General features: G+C 44.0%; 2 protein-coding genes, 1 long non-coding RNA gene and 1 other non-coding gene across 5 annotated transcripts in view; 3 read left to right on the forward strand and 1 right to left on the reverse strand.

Annotated features, from left to right (window-relative positions):
* Positions 1–297: 297 nt before the first annotated feature.
* Positions 298–11,704, reverse strand: Rbfa (ribosome binding factor A). The gene is made up of 6 exons (XM_008849249.3): positions 11,554–11,704; positions 7,303–7,522; positions 6,486–6,598; positions 4,209–4,293; positions 1,326–1,399; positions 298–931 (listed from the first exon to the last, which is right to left on the reverse strand). The coding sequence occupies exons 1-6, from the start codon at positions 11,667–11,669 to the stop codon at positions 547–549; spliced, it is 993 nt and encodes a 330-aa protein (XP_008847471.1). The 5' UTR covers positions 11,670–11,704; the 3' UTR covers positions 298–546.
* A 50-nt stretch (positions 11,705–11,754) lies between these two features.
* LOC108491619 lies at positions 11,755–17,431 on the forward strand. 2 transcript variants are annotated; one of them, XR_001872828.2, is made up of 2 exons: positions 11,755–11,872; positions 17,253–17,431. It is a non-coding gene; the product is annotated as an uncharacterized LOC108491619 (long non-coding RNA). The 2 variants fall into 2 exon arrangements; XR_003846448.1 differs by lacking the exon at positions 11,755–11,872 and adding an exon at positions 14,383–14,443.
* Positions 17,432–17,902: 471 nt separating this feature from the next.
* On the forward strand, positions 17,903–18,032 carry LOC115067017. The gene has a single exon (XR_003846451.1). It is a non-coding gene; the product is annotated as a small nucleolar RNA SNORA1 (small nucleolar RNA).
* A 1,550-nt stretch (positions 18,033–19,582) lies between these two features.
* Txnl4a (thioredoxin like 4A) overlaps positions 19,583–24,897 on the forward strand; it is a 16,763-nt gene continuing 11,448 nt past the window's right edge. Inside the window, exons 1-2 of the mRNA XM_017802256.2 lie at positions 19,583–19,711; positions 20,054–20,241. Coding sequence (XP_017657745.1) covers positions 20,091–20,241 — 151 coding nt within the window. The 5' untranslated portion in view covers positions 19,583–19,711; positions 20,054–20,090. The remainder of the gene's footprint in view (positions 19,712–20,053; positions 20,242–24,897) is intronic.

The raw sequence follows: 24,897 nt of genomic DNA on the forward strand, positions 1-24,897 counted from the left end.
ATTTGAGGCCAGCCTGGTCTACATAGTGAGTTTTCGGCTAGCCAGGGCTACACAGTGAGAACTTGTCTCAAAACACCGAAACCCAAACCAAACCAAACCAAACCAAAAAAGAAGCTATCCAGGGACCAGGAACCAAGCAGTAAGCACTGGCTGTGGAGGTGTGCAGAGGCAGGCCTGCAGCTCTATGTTCAGTTCTCCTGCCACTGAGGCCAGACTCTAGTTCTGGCCTCTGAGGTGGGGCTGTCTGTGCCAGGGACTATGAGATAAGATTCATCTCGTTTGTGAGATGTGAGACACTCAGTGATAAGATGTCCATTTATTTTTGAACTCTACATTAATGTTGAGGAAAAAAACAGTGAGTTTTGGCAGGAAATTATTCAGATTCATGGAAAAGCTACTGAGTGTCAAATAGCAGGAGAATGAACTCCAGCATCAAGGGCTTCACCTTAATCAACGATCTCTGAAGTACAGACCATGCATTTGCTCAGATGCTTCTTCCCACATTCCCACACAAACGCAGGGGCAGGCAGCATGGAGGCCTTGCTCCTACTTCTGCTCATTTTTGTCACAGAAGCCCTGCTGCACCCCAACACCTTCAGCCTCCTCTTCCCATTCCTCTGTCTCTTGGGTTTGGCATTCGTATCCTGTGGTGCTGTCCTCATCCTTGTCCTCCTCACCCAAAAGGAAACTTCTGGGGGAGGTGTCCCAGTCCCGGCGCGATGAGGACTTCTTTCTCCTCCTCAGCAGTGGAGTCAGCTCAGTCACCTGCTTCTGCTCTGATGGTAGCGCCAGGCTCATGCACGGGAGCCCTTTCTCCTTCCTGCACTTATACTCCATTATTTGCTTATTGAGTGCCTCATGATCAATCCCACACAGACTGAGGTGTGTGGTAGGTTCTGGGGTATCATGTGATGACAAGATACCATGTTTCCTGCAGGAAGAAGGGAAGTCTTCACACAGAGCCCAAGTCAACCTCCAAACCAGGGTGCTATCGCCCAAAACATCCACAAGTAGCACTTGTTCCATCTCCTCATACTTCCAAACTTGTCTGGGGTGACTGGGCAAGGACGTAGAAAGGTGATTCTGGTTTTGATTCTCCAGACTCAGGCACAGTGGCCAATATGGTCCTGTGAAGCGACTCAGCAGGCCACTGTGTGCATCCCCAGCTTTCTTTATTTGAGGATGGTGGTACACAGGCAACTACCCAGAACCATGCTGGGCCCAGGGGCAGGTACCAAGGGGGCAGTATGGGCTAGTGGGGACAGACTGAGAGGCTTCTGTAATCTAAGCATCCCAGGGAACAGGAACATGCTCACGTGCCTCACCTCAAAGCATCCTGTGCCAAGTCATCCCTTTCATCCGGAGGTCCAAAGTCAGCCCCCGCCAATAATTGATCTACCTGAAAAGAAAGCAAAGGGGAAGGTAGGCCACAGTGTTTGCTTTCTGCCTCTGAGGAGTGCCTGTCGGACAGTGTCATGGCCTTCCACGTGGCTCAGCACAGACCTCATGACTACTACATATGGCTTCCCAATCAGGGGACTTGCTTCATGACTGTACTTCACAACCTTGCTGTTCCTTTAATCTGTCACACTTTCCTTAGCAATGACAAAAGCTTTAAAAACTTGTAAATATTAGTCAAGTCTGTGAGGAAACCAGTTAAATGCTGAATGAATCAAGTACCTAGTATTTATTGGTTTCTAAAGTAGTTTTCAAAATGTTTCCATTTTGTCACAGAATGAGTGTCTGAGAAAGGGAAGCTTCAGCATAACAGAAAAGACAGGTGTGAGGAAGGTAACTGTCACGGCCACAGAAGCCAGAAGCCCACTCCAAGTGGTCAAGAGCCTGAAATGAAAGTAGCTGCAGCTCATAGGCAGGGCAGGTGGGCTGTGCCCAGGCCGCCACAACCCACAGAGCTCACTGGACTCTGTGTACCATCCACCCATGCACTGGCCATTCCGACTTACTCCCAGCATTCAGATATCCCTGGTAAACGGCCTGCTTCAAGACCAATGTGTGACCTCCCTCATCCAGGATTACTTCAAGAAGGGACCTGAAGAGCGAGTGGGACCCCCATCCCAAGAGACAGCAGGAGCTGGGGAAGGGAGCTCAACTGGGGACTGCTCAGCCAGAGTGTCCCTGTAAGCTGGGATGCAGTGTCCCAGCAGAAGTGCACTGTGCCCTGCAGGGGCCAGCACTCCCCTCTCTGCTGCTCCTGCTGCTGAGGATCCCTCATTTGGCAGGGTCACTACTCAAACTATCAGAGCTACCTGTGCAATGAGCAACAGAGAATCAAATTAAATTTGGTAATTTTCTCTCTGTGGAGCTCAATCACATCTGGTCTTCCAATGTATAATAAGTTACTCATCTTTACTACTGAAAATGTAATTTACTGATTTTTGGTAAGCTTTTTAAACGTATAATGTACTTGAGTAACTATCAGGTAAGGGGGCTGGAGCGATGGCTGAGTGGTTAAGAGCACTAGCTGCTCTTGCAGAGGACTCAGATTCAATTCTCAGCACCCACACAGTGGATAACAGTCCATAACTCCAGTTCCATATGATGCCCTCTTCTGGCCTCCACAGACATTGCATGACATGAGTGTACTTACACAGAGGCAAAACACTCATACACATAAAATAAATAAATAATTAAAATATTAAAATAACTACCAGGTAAACTATTGCCCACATAAAAATATGTACATGTGGGGCTGAAGAGATGGTTCAGTGGTTAAGAGCACTGGCTGTTCTTAGAGGACCCAGGTTCAATTCCCAGCACCCATATGGCAGCTAACAAGCATCCATAACTCTAGTTCCATGGGAATCCAACACTCTCTTCTGACCTCCGTGGGCACTGCATGACATGGGTGCACTTACACGTATGCAGGCAATACACTCATACACATAAAGTAAATTTTTTTTTTTTTTGGTCTTTTTGAGACAGGGTCTCCCTGTAGCCCCGGCTGTCCTGGAACTCACTATGTAGACCAGGCTGGCCTTGAACTCACAAGGATCCACCTGCCTCTGCCTCCCAAGTGCTGAGATTACAGGCATGTGCCACCACGCCTGGCCAGTAAATATTTTTTTAAAAATATGTATGTGTGTACAGGCTTCAATTAACTTCTCTCTAAAGTGAGGAAAAGAATGGTAAAAACACAGTCATAGGATACAATGTAAATCTGAGAGGTCTGCATTGTAAGGCCAGTGACAGCACAGAGAACACAGGGAGTAAGAGCCAGGGCAACCAGGAGGGCATCTCTGGCTACCCTGAGTTTATAACCAAGAAACAGCATTTCATTTACTGTTCAGAAATACAGTGATACACATAAACATTAAAACCAGAGGCGGGGAGGGCTGGAGAGATGGCTCAGTGGTTAAGAGCACTGGTTGCTCTTGCAGAGGACCAGGGTCAGTTCCCAGTACCCACATGGCAGCTAACAACCATCCATAACTCCAGTTCCAGGGGCATCCAATGCCCTCTTCTGACTGCCACAGGTACACTTACATACATGCAGGCAATACACTCATACACATAACATAAAAATAAAAATAATAAAAACAAGAGGCTGAGAACAGGGAACACGAGGGCCCTCCTATTCACCTGAACCTCTCAGTGATCTTTTAAAGCATATTCTATCTGTTGAGTTCTTAAAAATTAACTGAAATTCATCAGATATGGTGGCTCAAGCCTATAATCCCAGCATTTGGGAGGTAGAGGCAGGAAGATTAGAAATTCAAGGTCATCCTCAGTTATGTAGTGAGTTTAAGACCAGCCTGGGCTACATAAGGCCCTATCTCAAAAAAAGGGCTCAAGAGATGGCTCAGAAGATAAAAGCACTTACCACTCAAGCCCAGAACCTAACCCACAGAGGAGAAAACTGCCTCCTGAAAGTTGTCCTCTGACCTCCACATACATACCATGTGCCTAAACACATATGTAAACACACACAAATAGTAGTTAGAATAAAAATATTGCTGTTGTTTTCTGGGTTTTTATTTTTTGAGAGTCTCCCTGTAGCCGGTCAAGAACTCACTATGTAGACTAAGTTGGCCTCCATCTCTGAGATCTGCCTGCCTCTGCCTCCCAAGTGCTGAGATTAAAGACGTGCACCATCACACTTGGCTTAAAAAATTTTTGAAGCTAACTGAAACTTAAATTTTACTCATAAAAGTTTATAGTATAAAAAACTAATTATTTAAAAGCCTCACCTCAGCCAACACTGTGTCTTTTCTGTCTTGAACAAACACTATGGGTGGGACATTCCTCAGGGTCTGCTGAGTTATCAAAAGGTGCCTGAGGAGAGAGCATACAACATTTAGTGGAGAGGACTCAAACCCTATCTATCAAACTCACAAATTCACCAGTCTAGAGGGGAAGACTTGCTCATTATGGAGGAGGGAAGAAGGAAGAAAGGGATGGGGAAGGAAGCAGGGGAGGATGGGGAGGGAAGGCAGGGGAGGATGGGGAGGGAAGGCAGGGGAGGACGGGGAGGGAAGGCGGGAGAGGACAGGGAGGGAAAAGAGGAGAGGACAGGGAGAGAAGGCAGGGGAGGATGGGGAGGGAAGCAGGAGAAGACAGAGAGGGAAGGCAGGGGAGGATGGGGAGGGAAGGCAGGGGAGGATGAGGAGGGAGGGCAGGGGAGGACGGGGAGGGAAGGCAGGGGAAAGTAAGGTGGGCAGGAGAAATAAAAATGTTACCCAGAAGCTTTGGCAAAGCCTTTTTCAAACTCCACATCATAAATGGAGGCAGAATGCACTGTTACCACAACTGTTCTTCAGCTTTCAAAGCAACCGAGTCCTCGAGACAAGTTGTTTGAATGTGGGACACCACCCATGGCAGTGGACTTACGGCACTCGGTGGACATTCCCTGGTAAGACTCCAACCCTGACATTCCCACATACTAGGTCAAGGGATCTTGGTACAGCTCAGTCATATGACAGATCTGTCAAATGTCTAGACCCTGCACTTCCCCTGAAACTCTGACATTAACCCCTGAGTGATCATGAGTCCCAAGGAGCCTATGCAACTCAGCTGAATTTTTTATTGCCTCAAAACCAGAAACAAAACACATGTTGAAAATCTCTTGTGTTAAAACAGTAAAATATGAAATCGATTCTTCTTTGATATTCAAACACTCCTTGTATGTGCAGGATGGGCAAGAGCTCCAGGAAGGAGCTGGAGGCAGGAAGGAAGCATGGAGTCTCCCTAGGTCAGCTGGATTCCTGCACTTTTTTTTGAAACTGAAGAGTAAACTGAGGAAAGTCCTTATGACCAAGGTTTTTGGTCTCACGATTCTTTTACATTCTTACGAAGTTATTGAGAATGGCTGACAAATTTTGTTTATATGGTTACCTAAATATTTACTACACAGAACTTAAATTGGAGAAACTTAAAATGATGTATTTTAAAAAAAATTTTATTTATTTTATTTTACTTTATTTGTATTCATGTATTGCCTACATGTAGGTAAGTGCATCCATGTTGTGCAATGCCCATGGAAGTCAGAAGAGGCTGTCGGGTGCCCTGGGACTGGAGTTACAGACAGTTGTTAGCTGCCATGTCAGTGCTGGGAGTCGAACCCAGGTCTTTTGCAAGAACAACCATTGTTCTTAACTGCTGAGCCATCTCTCCAGCCCCAAAATGATGTATTTTTAAAGTCACTTAAAATAACACAACTATTAAATGCTGACATAGCATTTTAAATGAAAAATAACTATTTTTAAGAAAGTATTGAGAACAGTGGCCTTATTTGTGCTTCTGCACATTCTGTGGAGCCCAGCTTAGTGGAAGGCAGCAAGGGCTTCAGTGCTGCATCTGTACTCTGTTGCTATTTTTGTGATACACATGAAACTGTGACCTCACACAGATAAGAAATTGGGAAAAGGGGAATGTATTAAGAGTCCTTGGAAAAGTATGGATCTTTTTTGATCCTATGGAAAACATGATAAATTAAATGTCACATTAAAATGCACCAGTGTCTCTAGCAGGTTAATGGACATTTTCCCATGGGTGCCATGTGTGGATTTACAACCCTGTATGCTGGTCATATGGGTGACAGTGGGTCAAAACCCTGCACAGTACTATATGGCACTTACAAAGTTATGGATCCCCCAAGAATAGCCTTAAAGTTCTTGGAGGCTATCACACTCACAGAGGATGCCAATTGCTGAAATTTTGGAAGGTTACATTTTATTATTAGCAATGGGTATGACTAGGAAATGTCCTAGTGTTGTGAAACTAATTCTAGCCTCACAAAGCCCAGAAAGGATCTCTGGAGCTGTATAAAACTTTTGAGAAAAGCTGACTAGATTACATCTTATAGGAAAATGCAACATACACTCTGAAAATCAAGGAAATGCTTCCAAGACGTTCCTTAAAACAAAAATCCTTAATATAACATTTTAAAAGTCTACCTATCAGAGAAAGACCCGAGCAACTTACGGTTTGGGTAGAAAGCAGTACTTGTAAAAAGCAAACACCATCACCTCATGTAGGCGGCGCTCCTCTGCAGGACGGCCTGCGTGTGCTTGTTCTGGTCTGCAGAGAGACCTGTCTTCCAGTACACTCGGCAGGCTGAGAAGTCTGATGTCAGCGAAACCTGGGACCCATCGCCAACTGCAAGTCACTTTAAGTTCACATGGTTTTCACACAGAGAGCATGCTGGGGATGAGAACTACAGCTTCTTGTGCCTCTCTCACCCAGAGAACCATTCTGCTGATGCCAGCCACAGACCACAACATGCTGTGAAGAGCACTCATGGTAAGGAAGTAGGGTCACAGACACTCAAGTTCACCTTGACCCATGTACCCCACTCATTGCTTCACAGGTATCTAAATGCCCATTTGCCAGCTATTTTCTTTTTGGCTCAGGCCCCTGCAGGAGAAATGGAGAACCCCACTATCTTTTTTGAGACAGGTTTCCCTGTAGTCCCAGCTGGCCTGGCACTCACTATGTAGACTAGGCTGGCCTCAATCTCAGAGATTGGCCTGCCTCTGCCTCCTGAGTGCTGGGACTAAAGGCATGTACAACTCCTGGCTTAACCCCCATCTTTATGCCAAGATAAAGGCAGTGTGGATACCTCACCACATCCCTAGACTTACTCTAGTGCTTTATCTCATTACACTGGCTGGTGCTGTGTGATCACAGGTTCCCTACCCAAGTAGAGAAACCACTGCTTCTGTATCTTGTCCTAGGTCTTAAACGATCAGATTTGGCACCACTTCTGCAGCCTCAGGCATAAGGGGTTCAGGCAAAACCGTATGAGCCCATGTCCACCTGCCCCTAGTCCTGTTCTGTGCTCACCTTGGAGAGCTCCACATTCAGGTCATAGACCTCCTGGCTCACTTCAGGGGTGCACAGCAAATCCATCAGTGCTTTGTAAAGGAGGCCATTCAGGGCCCTCAGACGCACATGATCTTCCTTCCTAGTCTTCTTTGAGGTGTTCTTTGTGAGGAATTCGAACTTTGACTGCTTGTGATTCAAGTGAGACCCCAGGGAAGGACCTTCATACCAAAACTTCTTTCTATATCAAGAAAACAAAAATGAGATGGGCTAGTGATGACAAATTAGGAAGAGTTACGAAAGCTACCTCGAGAGGCTATGACACTACAACTGTAGGGTGTTTTGATTGGACACAGAGGCATGCTAATGGGACCCTAAGAACGAGTGAAGTTTAGTAGATGACAGCATGACTGTAGTGGTGGGACAAATGACAGTTTTAACAGCATTCTGTAATTTCGCCTTGTCTATCTACAGTGTAGAGGAAGGGCCTTAAGAGTGTATCTCCAAATTTTGAGAAAGCACTATGCTGACTACCCATGAAGATACAGGTTGATGGTTCTGACCCGCTGTGACTGAACAGTTAGGAAATTGAGGAATGCCTCACATCTCACTGTTGGAGAGGGAGAGTTCTAGGAGAGTAAGGTAAAAAGACAAATGATCCAGAAGATTACTACAAAATGCTTACAAGTGGAGGCTAGAGAGATGGTTTAGTGGTTAGGAGCACTAGCTGCTCTTGAAGAGGACCCAAATTTGGTACCCAGCACCCACATGCAGCTAACAACCATCTGTAACTCCAGTTCCAGGAGACCTAATGCCCTCTTCTGACCTCCATGAGCACTGCATGTACATGCTGCATGTGCTGGAGAGCTTTAGTTGTCAACTTGACACACCTGGGTAGAGGGAACCTCAACTGATGAACTACCTCCATTGGATTGGCCTGTGGCTATGACTGTGACACATTTTCTTGATTACTGAGTGCTGTGGGAGGGCCCAGCCCACTGTAGGTGGTACAACCCCTGGACAGGTGGTCTTTGTTGTATAAGAAACCAGGCTGAGCATGGGCCAGGGGAGCAAGCCAGTGTGCAGCATTCTTCCATGGTCTGTATGTTCCTGCGTTGAGCTCCTTGGCTTCCCTCCATGATGAATTGTAAGCTGAAGGTGAAATAAACCCTTTCCTCCCCAAGTTGGTTTTGGTCAGCATTTTTATCATAGCAATAGAAAGGAACTAGGACAGTACACTTACACACATGCAGGTAAAATACTCATACACATAAAAGTACATTAAGAAGTTTTTTTAATGCCTACAAGTTGATACTCAAAGGGTGTTGTTCACACTTTTTGTTTGAAACTGTTATCTAGGGTTTTACAGACCCTTAAACTACTGGTCATTGTCCCTGCTCTTGGTTACACACCAGAAATTGATACTAAGACACTTTTGCTGAAGACACTACATATATGAGCTATAGGACAAAAAAGGAAAAATCAAGCTGGTACTGACTTCAAAGTTTCATCTCCTCTGGCAAGCCTTTATAGTGCTGGGAGGTGCTATGCATGCTATCAGAAGGGAAAAATAATCATCAATCTTACCCAGCTGTGAATCCTTTGAGCTACAACCAGCCTGGCAAGATATGCCCACTGGTGCTATAGTGGCATGAATATAAGAGGAATAACTAACCACTTTCTAATAGGATTATAAGGTCTACTTCAGAAGACAGATCCCATACCTGACACTGATATAGGGCCTAGGAACTTGTGGCTAAACAGGTTACAGGTCAAAAGGAAGAGCCCAATATTATTATGCTAAACTGATATAGTATTAAATTGACTTCTAATGATGTATTGTTATACCCATTAATTAATGCATCTCTCAACTTTAACCAGAGAAGTTTCCTTATGCAGAAGATGATGATTAACAGACATACACAACTGGTCAATGTGCTTTTCCCTGAATAGGACACCTATATCAAACTTCTGTCTCCCAAGGTCCAGGGATCATTGCTGAAGAGGTGGTGGAAAGACTGTAAGAACCAGAGGTGATGGATGACCACAAGGGAACAAGAGTTTTCCAGACAGTTGTCAAGTTACTAATATGAACTCACAGCAATGGTGACAATATGCACAAGTACCATGTAACCTCAAGCCAGACAAAATAACAGCATGGAAGTGGTGAGTTGGATAACAGACCCCAAATCTACCTGAGGAACTCCTGGCCACCAATGGCTACCAGGAGAAAGAGAGTCAGTCATCAGTCTCATTTAAGGGTGAGACTTTTGGTAGGTTGACCAGGTTCCAGTGATGGACCCACACCAAAGGGCATTTGAGGACACAAGTTTGACTCTATAGGTCTTTATATATATATATATATATATATATATACATACATACATACACATATATGTAAAAGAGTACATGAAATTGGGCAGGAGGGTAGTAGGGGGTGTGCAAATAGGGGAGGGAATTTAAAAACAATCAAAACACATTGTATAAAATTCTCAAAAATTCAATTTAAAAAGGAAAGAAAAAAGAGTCTCTTACTCACTTCCATTGGAAATTTTTCCTTCTACAAGAATGCACATACCCACATGCATACATATCTGTATGTGCATAAACGACAACATGGAGGTGGGGAGATGAGCGACCTCAATCAAAGCTCTACTATGTCACCCCCTCCACGTCCAGCTTAACAAAAAGTGGCAGAGCAGCAGCAGAGCTGCCAGTATCACCACTGTACAGAGTTCAGGAAATGCCAGTCTACAACCATTTTAATTACAAAGAAAATAGAAAAAGTCAATCTAAAACATTCTTTCTGCACTATAGACCTGGAATGTTCCAGTGATGGACCCACACCAAAGGGCATTTGAGGACACAAGTTTGACTCTATAGGTCTTTATATATATATATATATATATATATACACACATACATACACATATATGTAAAAGAGTACATGAAATTGGGCAGGAGGGTAGTAGGGGGTGCTGATGGGGGAGGGGATCTAAATTCTATCAAAATAGATTGTATGAAATTCACAAAAATTAAAAAAAAAGTTGATGCTTACAAGTTGATACACAAAGGATATTGTCCACACATGCACTTTTGTTTGTCAGCTGATAGGGACCAAAAGTCTGACATGCCAATAGAGTGTGCACACCTGACTCCCATGTGCAGACCATGCTTTCCACTACAGCCTGATATCCAGGTCTCCTGTAAGAATGGTTGATTCTTAGTGCTGGAGCAAGCACATATAAGATGAACTTAAATCATTGTGTAGTGCCAGAAAGGTGCTAAACACACAAGGCAAACCCACATATGATGGGGTAGGGCTCAGAGGGCTGTTGATGGCCGAAGATGGGACTCTTTGAGCAAAATAAAACAATAGTTTCTAATCATGAGTTCGTGCTGATAAATGAATTAACAAACCATGAAGAAGCACATCTTTCACATAGAATTCCAAATAATTCGTGAGCATAATTCTCTATCCTTTAGGGTAAGAGTCCCCACACAGTGACTTCCTCCCAAAGATGACAGTGGGGACACCCGACACCCAGAACAGTCCAATCCCATTGGTTAGATATAACTGATACAATGGGATAAAATCGTGCTTTACCTCTGCTACTTCTCCCTATCCACAATCCACATAGAATCACAAAGAAAACATCAAACTCCAATGGTGGGCAATCAAGGGGCTGAAGAGATGGGTCAGCGGTTAAGAACACTAACTGTTCTTGCAGAAGACCCGGGTTGGAATCCCAGCACCCACATGGCAGCTAACAACTATCCATAACTCCAGTTCCAGGGGATCCGACAGCATCTTCTGTCCTCCGTGGTCATTGCACGACACAGGTGCACTTACCTACATGCACGCAATACACATAAAATAAAAATAATCATTTTTAAAAAATCATTTATCAAAACAAAACCAAAAAATATATACTGGCAACCACACTCCGTAGACTCTAAGATGCTGTGGAAATCAAAGTATCTTACCATATATTTATTACACACAAAAAAACTAAATATCAAGACACATTTTATATAATGTGAAGTTTTAGGAGACTTAAACTTATTTAAAAAGAACCGAAAGGAAGATTAGAGGAAAGGAGGCGACTGTTAGAGGGGAAGGGTCAAATTGCAAGCCATTGACACCGCTACCCCACCCACCGCCGGTCTGCCACAGTCCCCACCCAGCCTCTCGTGGGCACCTGTCCCCCGCGGAAACCCCTACAATCCAACCGTGCACTCCGGCCCCAGCGGACCCTGGCCCGTGCATACTTGGTTTTAGAGGCAAATTTCTTGAGCAAGTTCTTGCTGCCGCAGGAGGCGGCGGAGCTATGCAAGGCCCGCAGCGGGGAGCTAGAGCCCCGCAGCCACGCCGCCGTGGCCCACATCCCGCAAAGAAATGGCAGCACGCTTGACTGGGAAAGGACCGGAAAGTGGGCGGGGCGACGACAGAACGCACGAGAGGGCGTGCTAGAGGACGGGAGGGCGGGGCCACGGAGAGCAGCGAGTGGGAGGAGCTAATCCGGCCTGTGGTGGGGGCTACGGCCCAGAATTCTGACTGCTTCGTGGGCTGGATGCCAAAAGTCTAAAGGTGAGCAGTGTGCAGCTAGAGTCAGAGCCACCCAGCTTTTTTTTTTTTTTCTTAATTTCTAAAAAGTTATTCTTGAGCCGGGCGTGGTGGCGAACGCCTTTATTACCAGCACTCGGGAGGCAGACGGAGGCGGATCTCTGTGAGTTCAAGGCCAGCCTGGTCTACATCGTGAGTTCCAGGACAGCTGGGGCTGCAGGGAGACCCTGTCTCAAAAAGACCAAAAAAAAAAATTCTTATTATATATATATGTATAAGTCTTTTGTTTGCATATATATAAGTGCACCCATGTCATACAATGCCCATGGAGGTCAGAACAGGGCGTTGGATTCCCCCGGAACTGGAGTTAGGGAGAACTGTGAGCCTTCATTTGGGTGCTAACATCTGAACTGGGTCCTCTGCTGGAGCAGCCAGTTCTTTTAACTGCTAAGCCATCTCTCCAGCCCCCCAGCTTTTTTTTGTTTTATGGTCTTTTTGTTGTCGTTGTTGTTGTTGTTTTGAGACAGGGTCTCCCTGTAGCCCCAGCTGTCCTGGAAGTTACTACTTAGGTAAGGCTGGCTTCTCACTTATAGAGATCCACCTGCCTCTGCTTCCCAGGGGCTGAGATTAAAGGCATGCACCACCAAGCTCTGTACCAGCTTTTTAAAAAAGATTTATTTTATTACTTATTTATATGTATGTGTATGTGTCACTCTGTGTGTAGCTGCACTCAGAGCCCCTGGAGCTGGACTTACAGACAGTTGTGAGCACTTGATATGAGTGCTGGGAACCAAACTCCCTTCCTACCAAATTCCTTTCCTAGAAGAGCGACCACTCATAACCACTGAGCCATCTCTCCAGTCCCACTAAACTTATCTTAAAGCAAGAACATGATGACAAGTTAGAAGGGTTTGGGTTTTTTTTAAGTATTCACCATAAAGAAGGGACAAATGTTTGAGGTGACAGTTATGCTTAACCTGACTCAAACATACGCCACATCATGTATTGATATGTATATTTCTGATTTATCTATGTTTTAGGATATTTAAAAAGTGTTTTTTAGGTGAAAAAATAACATAGATGTTCAAAAAGAAAACATGAAGGCTCTATCCAGTGACTTTGAGCTGGGAGGTGGAAGTGAGGTGGGCCTGACCCTACTGCCTGTGGTCTCCAAGAATGTGGTCTTCTTTCCCCTTCTATTGGCAGTTTGCTGCTCCTGTCTTACTTTTTTCCTGTAATATTTCTTCACCAGTTTATCTGGACAAGAGGCTCAAAAGTATTCCAAAGAAGGTGTATTCATCGTGTAATTGTTATCATTCCCAGCAATTCCTGCAGGGAGACCTGTGCCAGCCACATCCAGACTTTGCTTTCCTCTCAGCCCTTGCCAATTGACTGAGGATGGTTTTACTGTCTACCTGCCTTTCTCACTAGAAAGTTTGTCTCCCAAGAGTAATATTTTCCCTTGTTTCTTGTAGTTTCTGGGCATTAAGAAAAAGTGTCACAATTTTTTAAGTACTTGTTTACTGGATGACTGAAAGAAATAAACAGTCATTTCATAATTGGGGAGAATAGTCCAAAAATCTCTCAGAATTGAACAAGATGAAAGATAACATGACCCACCAGGAAATTCGTAGATCTAGCACAGAGTTTTCATCAAACTTAAAATTAAAACCAAGCCTTGGGGCTGGAGAGATGGCTCAGCAGATAAGAACACTGACTGCTCTTACAGAAGACCCGGATTAGAATCCCAGCACCCACATGGCAGCTAACAACTATCCGTAACTCCAGTTCTACGGGATCTGACAGTCTCTTCTGTCCTCCACAGGCATTGCATGACACAGGTGCACTAACCTACATGCAGGCAATTACACGCATATACATAAAATAAAAATAATAAATAAAATATTTATTTTTAAAAATTATTTAGACAATTTTTTTCTCATTGATGATTTTGTTCCTAATCAGAAAGTGCGGCTCAGATGTAAGACTTCAAATCTTGGTCTGCAATTCTGTAGTGCCCAGCTACAGCTAAGGGAGGCAACCCACTATTCTAGCCTAAAAAATTAAATGATGGATAAAATTGTTTTCTCTCCCTATCTAGAAGCCTTTGAGAGGTAACTGACACTGATTATACTGATTCTAGCCACCCCAACAGCTATCCGAGTACCTGAAAACAAATCCTGAGTTTATCATTCTTGATTCCAGTCTTGGCAGCCCAAAGAAAAATGGAAAGGAACCCAATAGATGGATGCTTTTAGAAGCCCTCATCAAGAAGTGCCAATGGACTTTAATTTGGACATTTAAAATTTGCCCTGTTCAGACTTTTTCTGGTTCCCTGTCTAGAACTTGTAATGCTAACTATTCTTGCCTTGACTTCTTCATATCTCCCAGGAATTGGTCAAGTACTCACTTTTCTCCCTACAGATAAGACTTATGCAATTTTGGAGTCTTTTAGATAGACCCCCTGAAGGGGTACTCCAATTGCCTCACCCTGCATCCCTGTTCAGCATGGAAGAAGCCAGAGCGGTCTGTGTCCTGATTCCCTATCCACAAGTTGGGTAACCTCTTCAGGGGACGGTGTGATAAGAATAGGAGGTAGGAATTGGCTAGTTAGGAAAAAAAAGATCTGAAAGAAAAATATCCAGTTTCTTGGCTAAAATTCACAATGTCCTTGGGCCTCTTAGCAACCTACTCCGTTCCAAAGGCCAAAAATGTCAAAAGTATTTGGGAGCTTTTATCTAATCCTTAAAAGATTTTAGGGTTACCTCTTCAGAGGGGCGAATGTTAGAGTAGCCAAAAGCCCCATAAAAATTTAAATAAAAGAAGAAAGAGTACATGAAAAAGAAAGAAAGGAAAGAAAGAAAGAAAGAAAGAAAGAAAGAAAGAAAGAAAGAAAAAGAGGTGTGGAAGCTCACAGAAGGGTCTCTTGATCATTTTAATACAGTGGCTGAGTTAGTGATAGCATTGGTGATCCTCCACCACAGCTGCTGAGAGTTAAGGACACATTTATGGTAGTATCAGAAATGGTCAATCCTAGGGAAGTTCTCTGGGGTGCTTTTAATTTTCACGATGCACTCTGTCCTCACCCCTAGGCCTGACTGAAATAAAACGTCCTACAATGGCATCAGTGGGGTGTGACACCAGAGTAACACTGATGTCTTTCCTGTAGGAGAAGGAGGGCCTGCTGCATGGCAGCGCATTGAAAACCAGTCTCAGCACAAGCTTGTGAAAGAGACAGGTGACAAGCTTTGTCTTAACTCACTTGGAACACAGAAATAACCAAATAATGGCCAGATACAGGAACATCTGTCCATAATATAACACCTTGTAGATGGGTAAGGGGTAGTTATGTTGGGAAGGCATAGAACACACCTCCAGCCATTTGTGGTGGCTCACATATGTAACCCAACACTTGGGAGGTTAAGGTAAGAGGATTGTTTCAAGGTCAGCCTTGGCTACAAAGTGGGACCATCTAAAAAAAGAAAGGAAGAAAGGAAGGAAGGAAGAAAGAAAGAAAAGAAAAGAAAAAGAGAAAACAAGGGAAAGGAGGCGGGTATGGTGGGACACACCTTTAATCTCAGTATTTGGGAGGCAGAGGCGGGTAAATCTCTGTGAGTTCAAGGCCAGCCTATTCTACAGAAGGAGTTCCAGGCCAACTGGTGCTACAGAGAGACCCTATCTCAAAGAGATCAAAGAGAGAGAGGGGGGAGGGAGGGAGGGAGGGAGGGAGGGAGGAAGGAAGGAAGGAAGGAAGGGAAAAAGGGCAAGAAGGAAGGAAAGGAGAGAAAAGAGAAAAATACTTTGTAATTCTCAGTAACTTATTCTGTAATGAAGCTGAATTGTACTGTGAGCATACTGAGATATGGTATAATTCTGTAATTCTGGCATTGTTGGTAATTCTGTTCCATACAAATAAGTCACATATCTATATGGATATTAGTGATCAACTATATTAGAAGGCTGAGATAGAACCTCAATCTCAGAATTTTTTTTTCACATTTCTGAGAAAATCTTATTGGCCTTTTGGATAGAAATTGTTTGCCAGGAAGGATGAGCCCATCATACTTCTGCTGGAATCAGCACCTGGCCTCCTCTTTGCTGATTCTGTGTTTGGCCCCAGTGCAGCCAAAAGGGAAGCTAATCAAATTTGCTCAAAAAATAAAAAAAATGGGGCTGGAGAGATGGCTCAGTGGTTAAGAACACTGGTTGTTTTTGCAGAAGACCTGGGTTCGAATCCCAGCACCCACATGGCAGCTAACAGCTGTCCGTAACTCCAGTCCCAGGAGATCCGACAGCCTCTTCTGACCTCCGTGGGCATTGCACAACACAGGTGCACTTACTTACATGCAGGAAATACACGAATACACATAAAATAAAAATGATAAAAATAAAATAAAAAAAACATTAAAAAAGTGATGGGGAGATTTGGGAGGAGTTGGAGGGGAGGGAGTGGGCATGGATTTGATCAAAACACCTTATTAAAAAATAAATAAAATAAAAAATGAACACTGGGTGTGGTGACACACACCCGCAGCCCACTTGAGAAAGTAGGACTGAAGAATTGCTTTATAACAGGTCCTTAAAACTGCTTTTTGCTAAAAAGTGTGTGTACTAGTCTTTTTAATTGTTTTTTGTTTGTTTTTTTGTTTATTTTTGATCAACTTGACACAAACTAGAGTCACCTGGGAAGAGGAAACCCCAATTGAGGAATTCCCTCCATTGGATTGGCCTGTGGCCATGTCTGTGAGACATTTTCTTAACTGTTGATTAATGTAGAAGGGACCAGTCCACTGTGGGTGGTGCCATCCCTGGACTGGTGGACCTAGGGATAGAGTTTAGACAGATGTGGTGGTACGCACCTTTAATCCCAGCACTCGGGAGGCAGAGACAGGCAGATCTCTGGGAGTTCCAGGCCAGCTGGGGCTACAGGGAGACCCTGTCTCAAAAAGACCGAGAGAGAGAAGGAGAGACAGAGAGAAAAGCTAATGTTTGTACAATGAGAGAGAGGGGAGGGGAGGGGAGGGGAGGGGAGAGGAAAGGAGAGGGAAGTATGGGGCAAAAAAGTTTAAAGTTTATGTCAATACTGTGGAATAAACTGAAATGCTTAATTTGCATCTTCCCAGCATAGCTGTGTTGATTAAAATCCTTCCCTGCCTTTTTTCTCATTATTTCTGTTTGCTTTCTTTAGGGCAAGTGATTACAACTGATATGTTGGGGCTCTTAGATTCAGACCTCTAGTTTAAGACTCTGGTAACACTCTGAACCTAGGAATTCATGGCCAGCCCAAGCAACATAGTGAGACTGTCTTGAAAGTAAACAGATGCATGCAGTGGCTTTATAGGATGAGTTAGTTGTGGATCCTCTTTCACTGTGTCTCTGTCTCTGTCTCTGTCTCTGTGGTAAGCTTTCCAGAAGTGTCCCTGTGCAGAAGTCCATCTGGTAAGCTGGAAGCAGTACCCAGAGACCTGAAGCAGCCACATGGGAATGGAGACAGAGGAAGCCCTGGCCTATACCTGGACTTCAGCCTCATAAGAACCTCTGTTGGATTTCTGGCACAAATAAACTGTGATATGACAAAATTTATTTTCAGGATAATTAATGCATGCAACTGTAGGAGGCACAAACGTCTACATCGTCCATCTGGGCCAGAGAATTAAATTGACATAGGCCATGCAATTGGGAAAAAAGTGTGCAAAGCTTTCAAATCTAGGTTTCATGTCGCATGAAGCTGCATGAGGTATTGGAGCCCTACACTCACACACTACATTAGACAAAACAGTAAGTCCTAAAGGCAAGGCCCAGGGACTTGGGTCAGGGCAGTTATCTAGTAGAGATGTGTCTGAAGAGAAGGGTCCTTTAGCAAGGTTTGAGCACCATTCTCTCCTTAGTGGCAGTGAGAGTATAAGAATGTTACTCCAGGGGAGGGCTCTATAGCCCAGACTGGCCTAGAACCCTAACTCTCAAGGGCTGGTGTTACAGGTGTGCACCTTCATGCCAAGGTGAGGAAAACAATTTTACAGAGGCATTTCATCTTCTTTTAAGAAACAATACAGGCACTTCATTCTACGTGAGAATGGGCACTGTTGGTCAGTGTTCAGAATTAGTCGATGTGGCTAAATTGAAACAGGTCATGTTTCCATCACAGTAAGTATATTGCAGTGGTGACAATGAGACCTTAACATTTTGAAATCAAAAGAAACAATAAAGGTCATGATTTTTTTTGTACCTGCTAATTTAAAAAATATATTTTATTATTTTTATATTATGTGTATGAGTGTATTGCCTACATGTAAGGGGTGCAAATGTCCTCCAAGTCAGAAGAAGGCACTGACTTTCCCCCTGGAACTGGAGTTATGGACAGTTGTTAGCTGCCATTTGGGTGCTGGGCATCAAACATGGGTCTTCTGCAAGAGTAGCAAGTATTAATTGCTGTGCCATCTCTCCAGCCCTGTACCTGCTTATTTTTGAGGACTTTAATTCGATATAGTCCACCAGTCCACCAGCCAGAGTAGCATGTTTTGGGGTGGCATTGGCATTTGAACTTCTATTTAGCAATAAGTATTTAAACTGGTCATATTTGTTACTATGAAGTTCCTCAAGGCTAGTCTCAGTACATAGCAGGCCCCCTGTTACAGCAGGACACACAGGACTGGAAGGCAGTGATTCCAGAGGATGTGTTGGATGGTGATGATGAAAATGATGCAGGTGAAAATAATATTGTTGAGCCAGGTGTGGTTGTGCACTCCTTTAATCCCAGCACTTGGGAGGCAGAGGCAGGTGGAGCTCTGTGAGTTCAAGGACCGCCTGGTCTATACATTGAGTTCCAGGCCAGCTGGGGCTACAAGGAAGCCCTGTCTCAAAAAGACAAAAAAGAAAAATAAAATAGCATTGTTAACAGAACTCAGACAGACATCTGCCAAGCAGCTGTTGTGAGCATGCTATGCTAGACACAAAGATGGAGAAGTCTCTGTCTTTTTCCACAATGTCAGAATTTATTGACTAACAATAGATCCACAAGCTATATTGGCTTTGTTGGCTGTTGGCTGTTTTTTACCATGTAGTTCTGATTGGCTACTGACAAACACAGGTTCTTTTAGTCCAATCTTAATTACTAACATTAACTCTCAGCTCACATATTACACTTTACACAGTAATCACCCACATACAGTGTGTGGGCGAGAGAGAGCTTGGGGAGTTACAGAAGGCAAACAAAAATGTTAAAGAGGACACAGAGTTCAAAGAGACCTTCCTGGAGACAGAGGAAGAGCACTGATATGGATGTAAAGAGAGTTAATGCAGGTGATTAGACAATATATTAACAAAGCCCGTTGGAGAGCTTCTAGATGAGGAGCCCGAGCTGCAGGGTCTCAGATTTGAAAGTCTGAGCTGAGTAGAGGGTTGGAGTTGAGCTACAGTGGCTCTGGGCTGTGGAAGGTAAGGCATGGGACCATAGAAGCAAGACAGAACTGGTGTCAAGACAGATGAGTCAATGGACAGAAGACCACAACCCTCATACACATTTAAAAATTTTTTTATCTATATGTGTGATATGCCTGCATGTATGTGTATTCACCCTGTGTGAAGTCGACATTATTTAGTTTCTATTTAGTGGGGGGGGGTGGCCCCAGAGCTTGACTACTCCCCTGACCCCTGCCAGCCACCGTAGCTCCGCCACAGCTCCCGAGGGGCTACAGCAAGGCCCAGAGGGCTTGGCCGCTTCCTCACCGCGCGTGCGCGAGCAGCAGCGTGCGCGTGCGCAGTGACGCTGGCAGCGTCAGCGCTGCTGATCCGAGATTCCGCAGCGCGGGAGGCGCTGAGGCTGCCGGGAAGAGCAGGCGATCCGGGAGCGTGGACGCACACGAGGTTAGGCCCTGCGGTGAGTCAGTGGGTTGCTGCCCATGTGGGGTTGGAGGCCGCGGGGTGCCTCCCCGTGGAGTTAGAGGTTGTAGAGTATGGGGTGCGACACTGTGGGGTTGGAGACGCCGGAGTGCGTACACGGGTGCGGCCCCGTGTACTTAGAGGCCGCCGAGTATGGTGTGTTGCGGGTTGGGGCGGAGGCGCGGGTGTGGGCTTCAGGCCCTTTGCGGGAAGTGGAGGCCTAAGGGGGTTGGGGGTGGGGTGGCTTTCGTGGCGCACATTGGGGCCCTGGGCGGTGTTCTTAGGGTGCAGGTAGGGTCTCGACCTCACAGTTTTCTGCTCATACAGGCAGCTCGCGGCGCCTGGCCGCACAGGCCCGCTGAAGATGTCGTACATGCTCCCGCATCTGCACAATGGCTGGCAGGTAGACCAGGCCATTCTCTCGGAGGAGGACCGCGTGGTCGTCATTCGTTTCGGGCATGACTGGGACCCCACCTGCATGAAGATGGACGAGGTTCTGTACAGCATCGCCGAAAAGAAATGGAAGCAAGTCCAGGCAGGGGGGGTTTGGATTGAGATTCTAGCCTGTCTTTCTTCCTCATGACCTCATTATTAAGCAGTCCTATTGACTCAAACAGGGTTCATGTTCATGTACAGGTACGGGACAGGTGCCAGAAGTGGCCAGAGTTTTTTAAATTTTGAAGAAATGCATGATCCTTAAATAAATGCCTCATAGTGATTGTGAGTTTTTGTTGCGATGATTGGGGGCCGGGAGTTGTGTGTAGCACAGACCGGCCTTGGCCCGCTAGAATGCTAGCATTACCGTGGTGGGCCTTGATAGTATATTTTTAGGAGTTTACTTTGTATTCCTGATAGGTTATCCAATCCCAAGTGGTCAGCCCTAGACACCTATGGTACCAGCAACATTAAGAAGAATCTGCTGTGTAGTGAACAAACTGAATTTACAAGCTATGTAGGGAGTGTTGGAACTTATTTTAAATAGCCTAGTTTAAAAGGATTGTCTTTTTCTTGGTACCTTATTTATTTATCATACTTATGAAGCAAAACTTCTAGGCTAATACCTTGGTAAACCTTTTTTGCTTTTGCTTTTTTTCCTTTTGGAGAGAGACTGCATTGTGTAGCCCAAGCTGACCTTGACCTTTCAATCTTCTTGCCTCAACTTCACAAGTGCTGAGATGATAGGCATGAACCCCATGCACTTTGTGAGTTATTTGATTTGTTGCTTGCAGTTATTCAGATGCAGGAAGCATTAGGGGAAAGTAGCATTGTGTTTTGTTAGAACTAGCTTTCTTAATTTCCTGTGTTTATAAAATGAGTGGTACTTATTTGCTGACAGTAGAAGGGCAATTGTAGGCACTGTCCATGACCAGTTTTAGTCTTTTTCTGTAAATTCCTTTTGATACATTTAGGATAACTTATTTGGGCTTTTGTAATTGTAGCAATGGGGCAAATGGTAAAGATAATGAAGAGTTAAAGATTTAACATTGCTAGTCCATGAATAATTTGAGTTTATTTATTACTTTGTGTATATGGTGTATTGCCTGCATGTATGTAAGTGTACCTGTCTTGTGCAATGCCTGCAGAGGTCTGAAGAGAGCATTGTATTCGCCTGGAAGTGGAGTTACAGACTGTTGTTAGCCACCATGTGAATGTGGGTGCTGGGAATTGAACTCAGGTCTTCTGTGAGAGTAGCCAATGCTCTTAACTACCCAGCCATCACTCCAGCCCCCTGAGAGTTTAAAGGAGAGTGAAAACTAATAGAAACACTGAAGCTGTTTTTCCTTCACAGATGCTAATGTAAACTGGAATAAAGTAATCCTTTTTATTTCAAATGGCTCTCCAACAGGTTTATTGCTCATGTATTTATTCCCTTATGCTGCAAGTGAAGCTAAGGCCTTGAGCATGCTAGGCAAGTGCTCTACCACTGAATCACAATTCAATACCAAAGAAATTATTTTGAGTAAGACAGGAACATGTCTTAAATGTAGGAAAGGAAACACTGTTTAACCCGCCATTGATTAATGGATTAATTTTTGCTGTCCTCTTTAGGAAGGAGCAGTGGTGGGCAGTTGAAACATTCCAGCAGTCACAGGTGTCCTTTGAAGTGCTTTTGAAATGATGTCTCAGGGACACTGACGCTATTCTGTTGGTCTGGGCTGAGGCCCCCAAAAGCTTTTTAAAGATGCTCCTGTTGAATTCAGGAACCCCTTGGTGGAGATCGGGGTCAAGGCAGCAGTGCTTTATCATCCACCCCTCTTGGACTCCAGAACAGTGAAGACCTGAGTGATCTGGAGGGGATAGGGGTTGAGTCTGATTTCATTTGGGACATCCTGCAACGCTATTCTGTTGGTCTGGGCTGAGGCCCCCAAAAGCTTTTTAAAGATGCTCCTGTTGAATTCAGGAACCCCTTGGTGGAGATCGGGGTCAAGGCAGCAGTGCTTTATCATCCACCCCTCTTGGACTCCAGAACAGTGAAGACCTGAGTGATCTGGAGGGGATAGGGGTTGAGTCTGATTTCATTTGGGACATCCTGCAAGTGGTGGCATAAGCATCAGATGGTGGTTAGGGTCTCTGTTGTCCTCTGTCAGGATGGCTAGATGTAAGGCCTTTAGCTTTTCCTAGCTAAACAGCTCACAGATTTCACCAGACTTGTTCTTTTTCCTCATTCTGTCCTGTCAGGTGCAGATGGGATCTCTGATAGTTCTGGTGGACTCACTGTTTTTAGTGTTGGGCCCATTAAGTAGGCTCACTTTTAAATATTTTCTTTAGTTGTAATTTTTTTTATTTTGTCAAAAACTTTGGCTTACACACCGCCCCCCTTTGTTTTTTTTTTGTTTTTTTTTTTTTTTGAGACAGGGTCTCCCTGTATCCCCAGTTGGCTTGGAACTCATTATGTAGACCAGGCTGGCCTTGAATATGCAAAGCTCCTGCCTCTGCCTCCCAAGTGCTGGGATTAAAGGTGTGTGCCACCATGCCTAGCCTATAGTCTCCTTTTTTTTAAAAGGTTTGTTTACTTTATGTATATGAATATTTTGTCTACATGCATGTACGTGTACCATATGTGTGTAGTACCTGTGAAGACCAGAAGAGGGCATTGAATTCCCCTAGAACTGGGGTTATAGGCAGTTCTGAGTCACCATGTGGGTGCATGTGTATGAGTGCTTTGCATGTATGTAAAGAAGTACACCCATGTTGTGCAGTGCCCACAGCAACTACAAGGAGGCATTGGATTCTCTGGAACTGGAGTTAAGGGCAGCTGTTAGCTGCTATCTGGGTGCTGTGAACCAAACCCGGATCTTCTAGAAGAGAATCCAATGCTCTTAGCCACTGAGCCATCTCTCCAGTCCCCATGGATTATATTCTTAGTAAACTGAAAAGAAAAAAATTTATATGTGTTAATAGCATGTTAGGCAAATGCCCTGAGCTATATCCCCAACCCCCTTTAAGAAAACTTTTCTCTTTCCACTTTTTTTTCATATATGTGTGTGTGTGTGTGTGTATGTGCACGCATTTTGCATATATATGGATGCGTGTGTGTGTGTGTACATGAGTGCCTGTATAGGTGGAGGCCCAAGGTTATCTGGAATCATCCTCAGTCTCTCTTCTGCCTTATTCATTGAGGCAAGGTCTTTCAGTAAAACTCAGAGCTTGCCAATATGGGTAGTCTTGCTAACTAGCTTGCTCTGGGGCTGCCCTGTCTCTGCCTTCTGAGGCTAGAATTAACAGATGGGTTGCCATGCCTGCTTGGCATTTATGTGGGTTTCTGGAGATCTGAACATGGGTCCTCTTGCTTATGTTGCAGGCACTTTGACTACTGAGCCATCTCCCCAGCCCCCTAATAAACTTTTAAAACTATGCTTTAGTATAATTATTAAAAATGTAGATTTAAAGTATGTTAAAATGTTAATATCTTATTTTCTTAGTATAATGGAAAAATACGAATTCATAATCCTAGAAGCTCTTTTTGGGGAAAGTTCAACAGGAGTTTTTGAAATTTAAGATGTTAGTATAAAGAACAGTGTAACTATTTAAAAATCTCCCTCTGCAGAAATGGAAGCTAGTGGGAGATCTTCCTCATCTTTTATGAGCCCTGTTTGGATATATCCCAGCTGTTTTAAAGTGAGTAAAAGTTCCATGTGTTCAGGCTGGACTTGAGTGTCCTATTCCTTCTAGAATGTGTGTTATGTCAGCCAACATGCTCCTCTTGCAGTGTCCACCCCTACCTCATTCTAGACTAGTTTTGAGTTGAATACTTGAGGAAGAAAGGTAGTTAAAAACAGATAAACTTAAAAATCCAGTGCTTACTAAGTAAATTGTTGCATCTGATATTGTGAAATTGTGGCGAGAATATTTCATGTACCTTTGATTTCTTTTCCCATGGGTAATTTGTCAAAAAAATATTATTTGTCTAAATCAGAAGTGCTTTATTGCACTATTCCCTTAATGCTGTGACAAGTAAAAATAATGAGGCACTTTATTTTTGTGTATTTTTTAAAGCCCAAACATAAAACATTTAAAATATCTTCAGGGATAATATTGACACATGATACATTCTTAAATCATATTTATGTCTGGGCATGGTGGTACATGCCTTTAATCCCAGCAGATCCCTTGAGTTCAAGGCCAGCTTGGTCTGCATAGTGAGTTCCTGGCCAGCTGGGGGCTACAGGGAGACCCTGTCTCAAAAAGACCAAGAAAAAAAAAATCATATTTATTGTGGCTGTCAAGATGGCTCAGCAGGGAGAGGAGCTTGCCACACAAGCCTGATTACCTAGGTTTGATTCTGAGAACCTACATAAGCGTGGAAAGAGAAAAACAACTCTCACGAGCTTGTCCTCAGACCTCCACATGGTTACTATGATAATGTGGACCCACATTGTGCATACATATACACACAAAAATAAAAATTTAAAAATCATATGTAAGGCAAATATGTTGATGAAACTTTCAAAGAATAATATTAGGAAGCTTTTTTTTTTTTTTTTGGTTTTTTTGGGGCAGGGAGAGAAAAACAACTCTCACGAGCTTGTCCTCAGACCTCCACATGGTTACTATGATAATGTGGACCCACATTGTGCATACATATACACACAAAAATAAAAATTTAAAAATCATATGTAAGGCAAATATGTTGATGAAACTTTCAAAGAATAATATTAGGAAGCTTTTTT

Source organism: Nannospalax galili, unplaced genomic scaffold, assembly GCF_000622305.1.
Source record: "Nannospalax galili isolate Female #2095 unplaced genomic scaffold, S.galili_v1.0 scaffold1805, whole genome shotgun sequence".
NCBI classification, from domain to species: Eukaryota; Metazoa; Chordata; class Mammalia; order Rodentia; family Spalacidae; genus Nannospalax; species Nannospalax galili.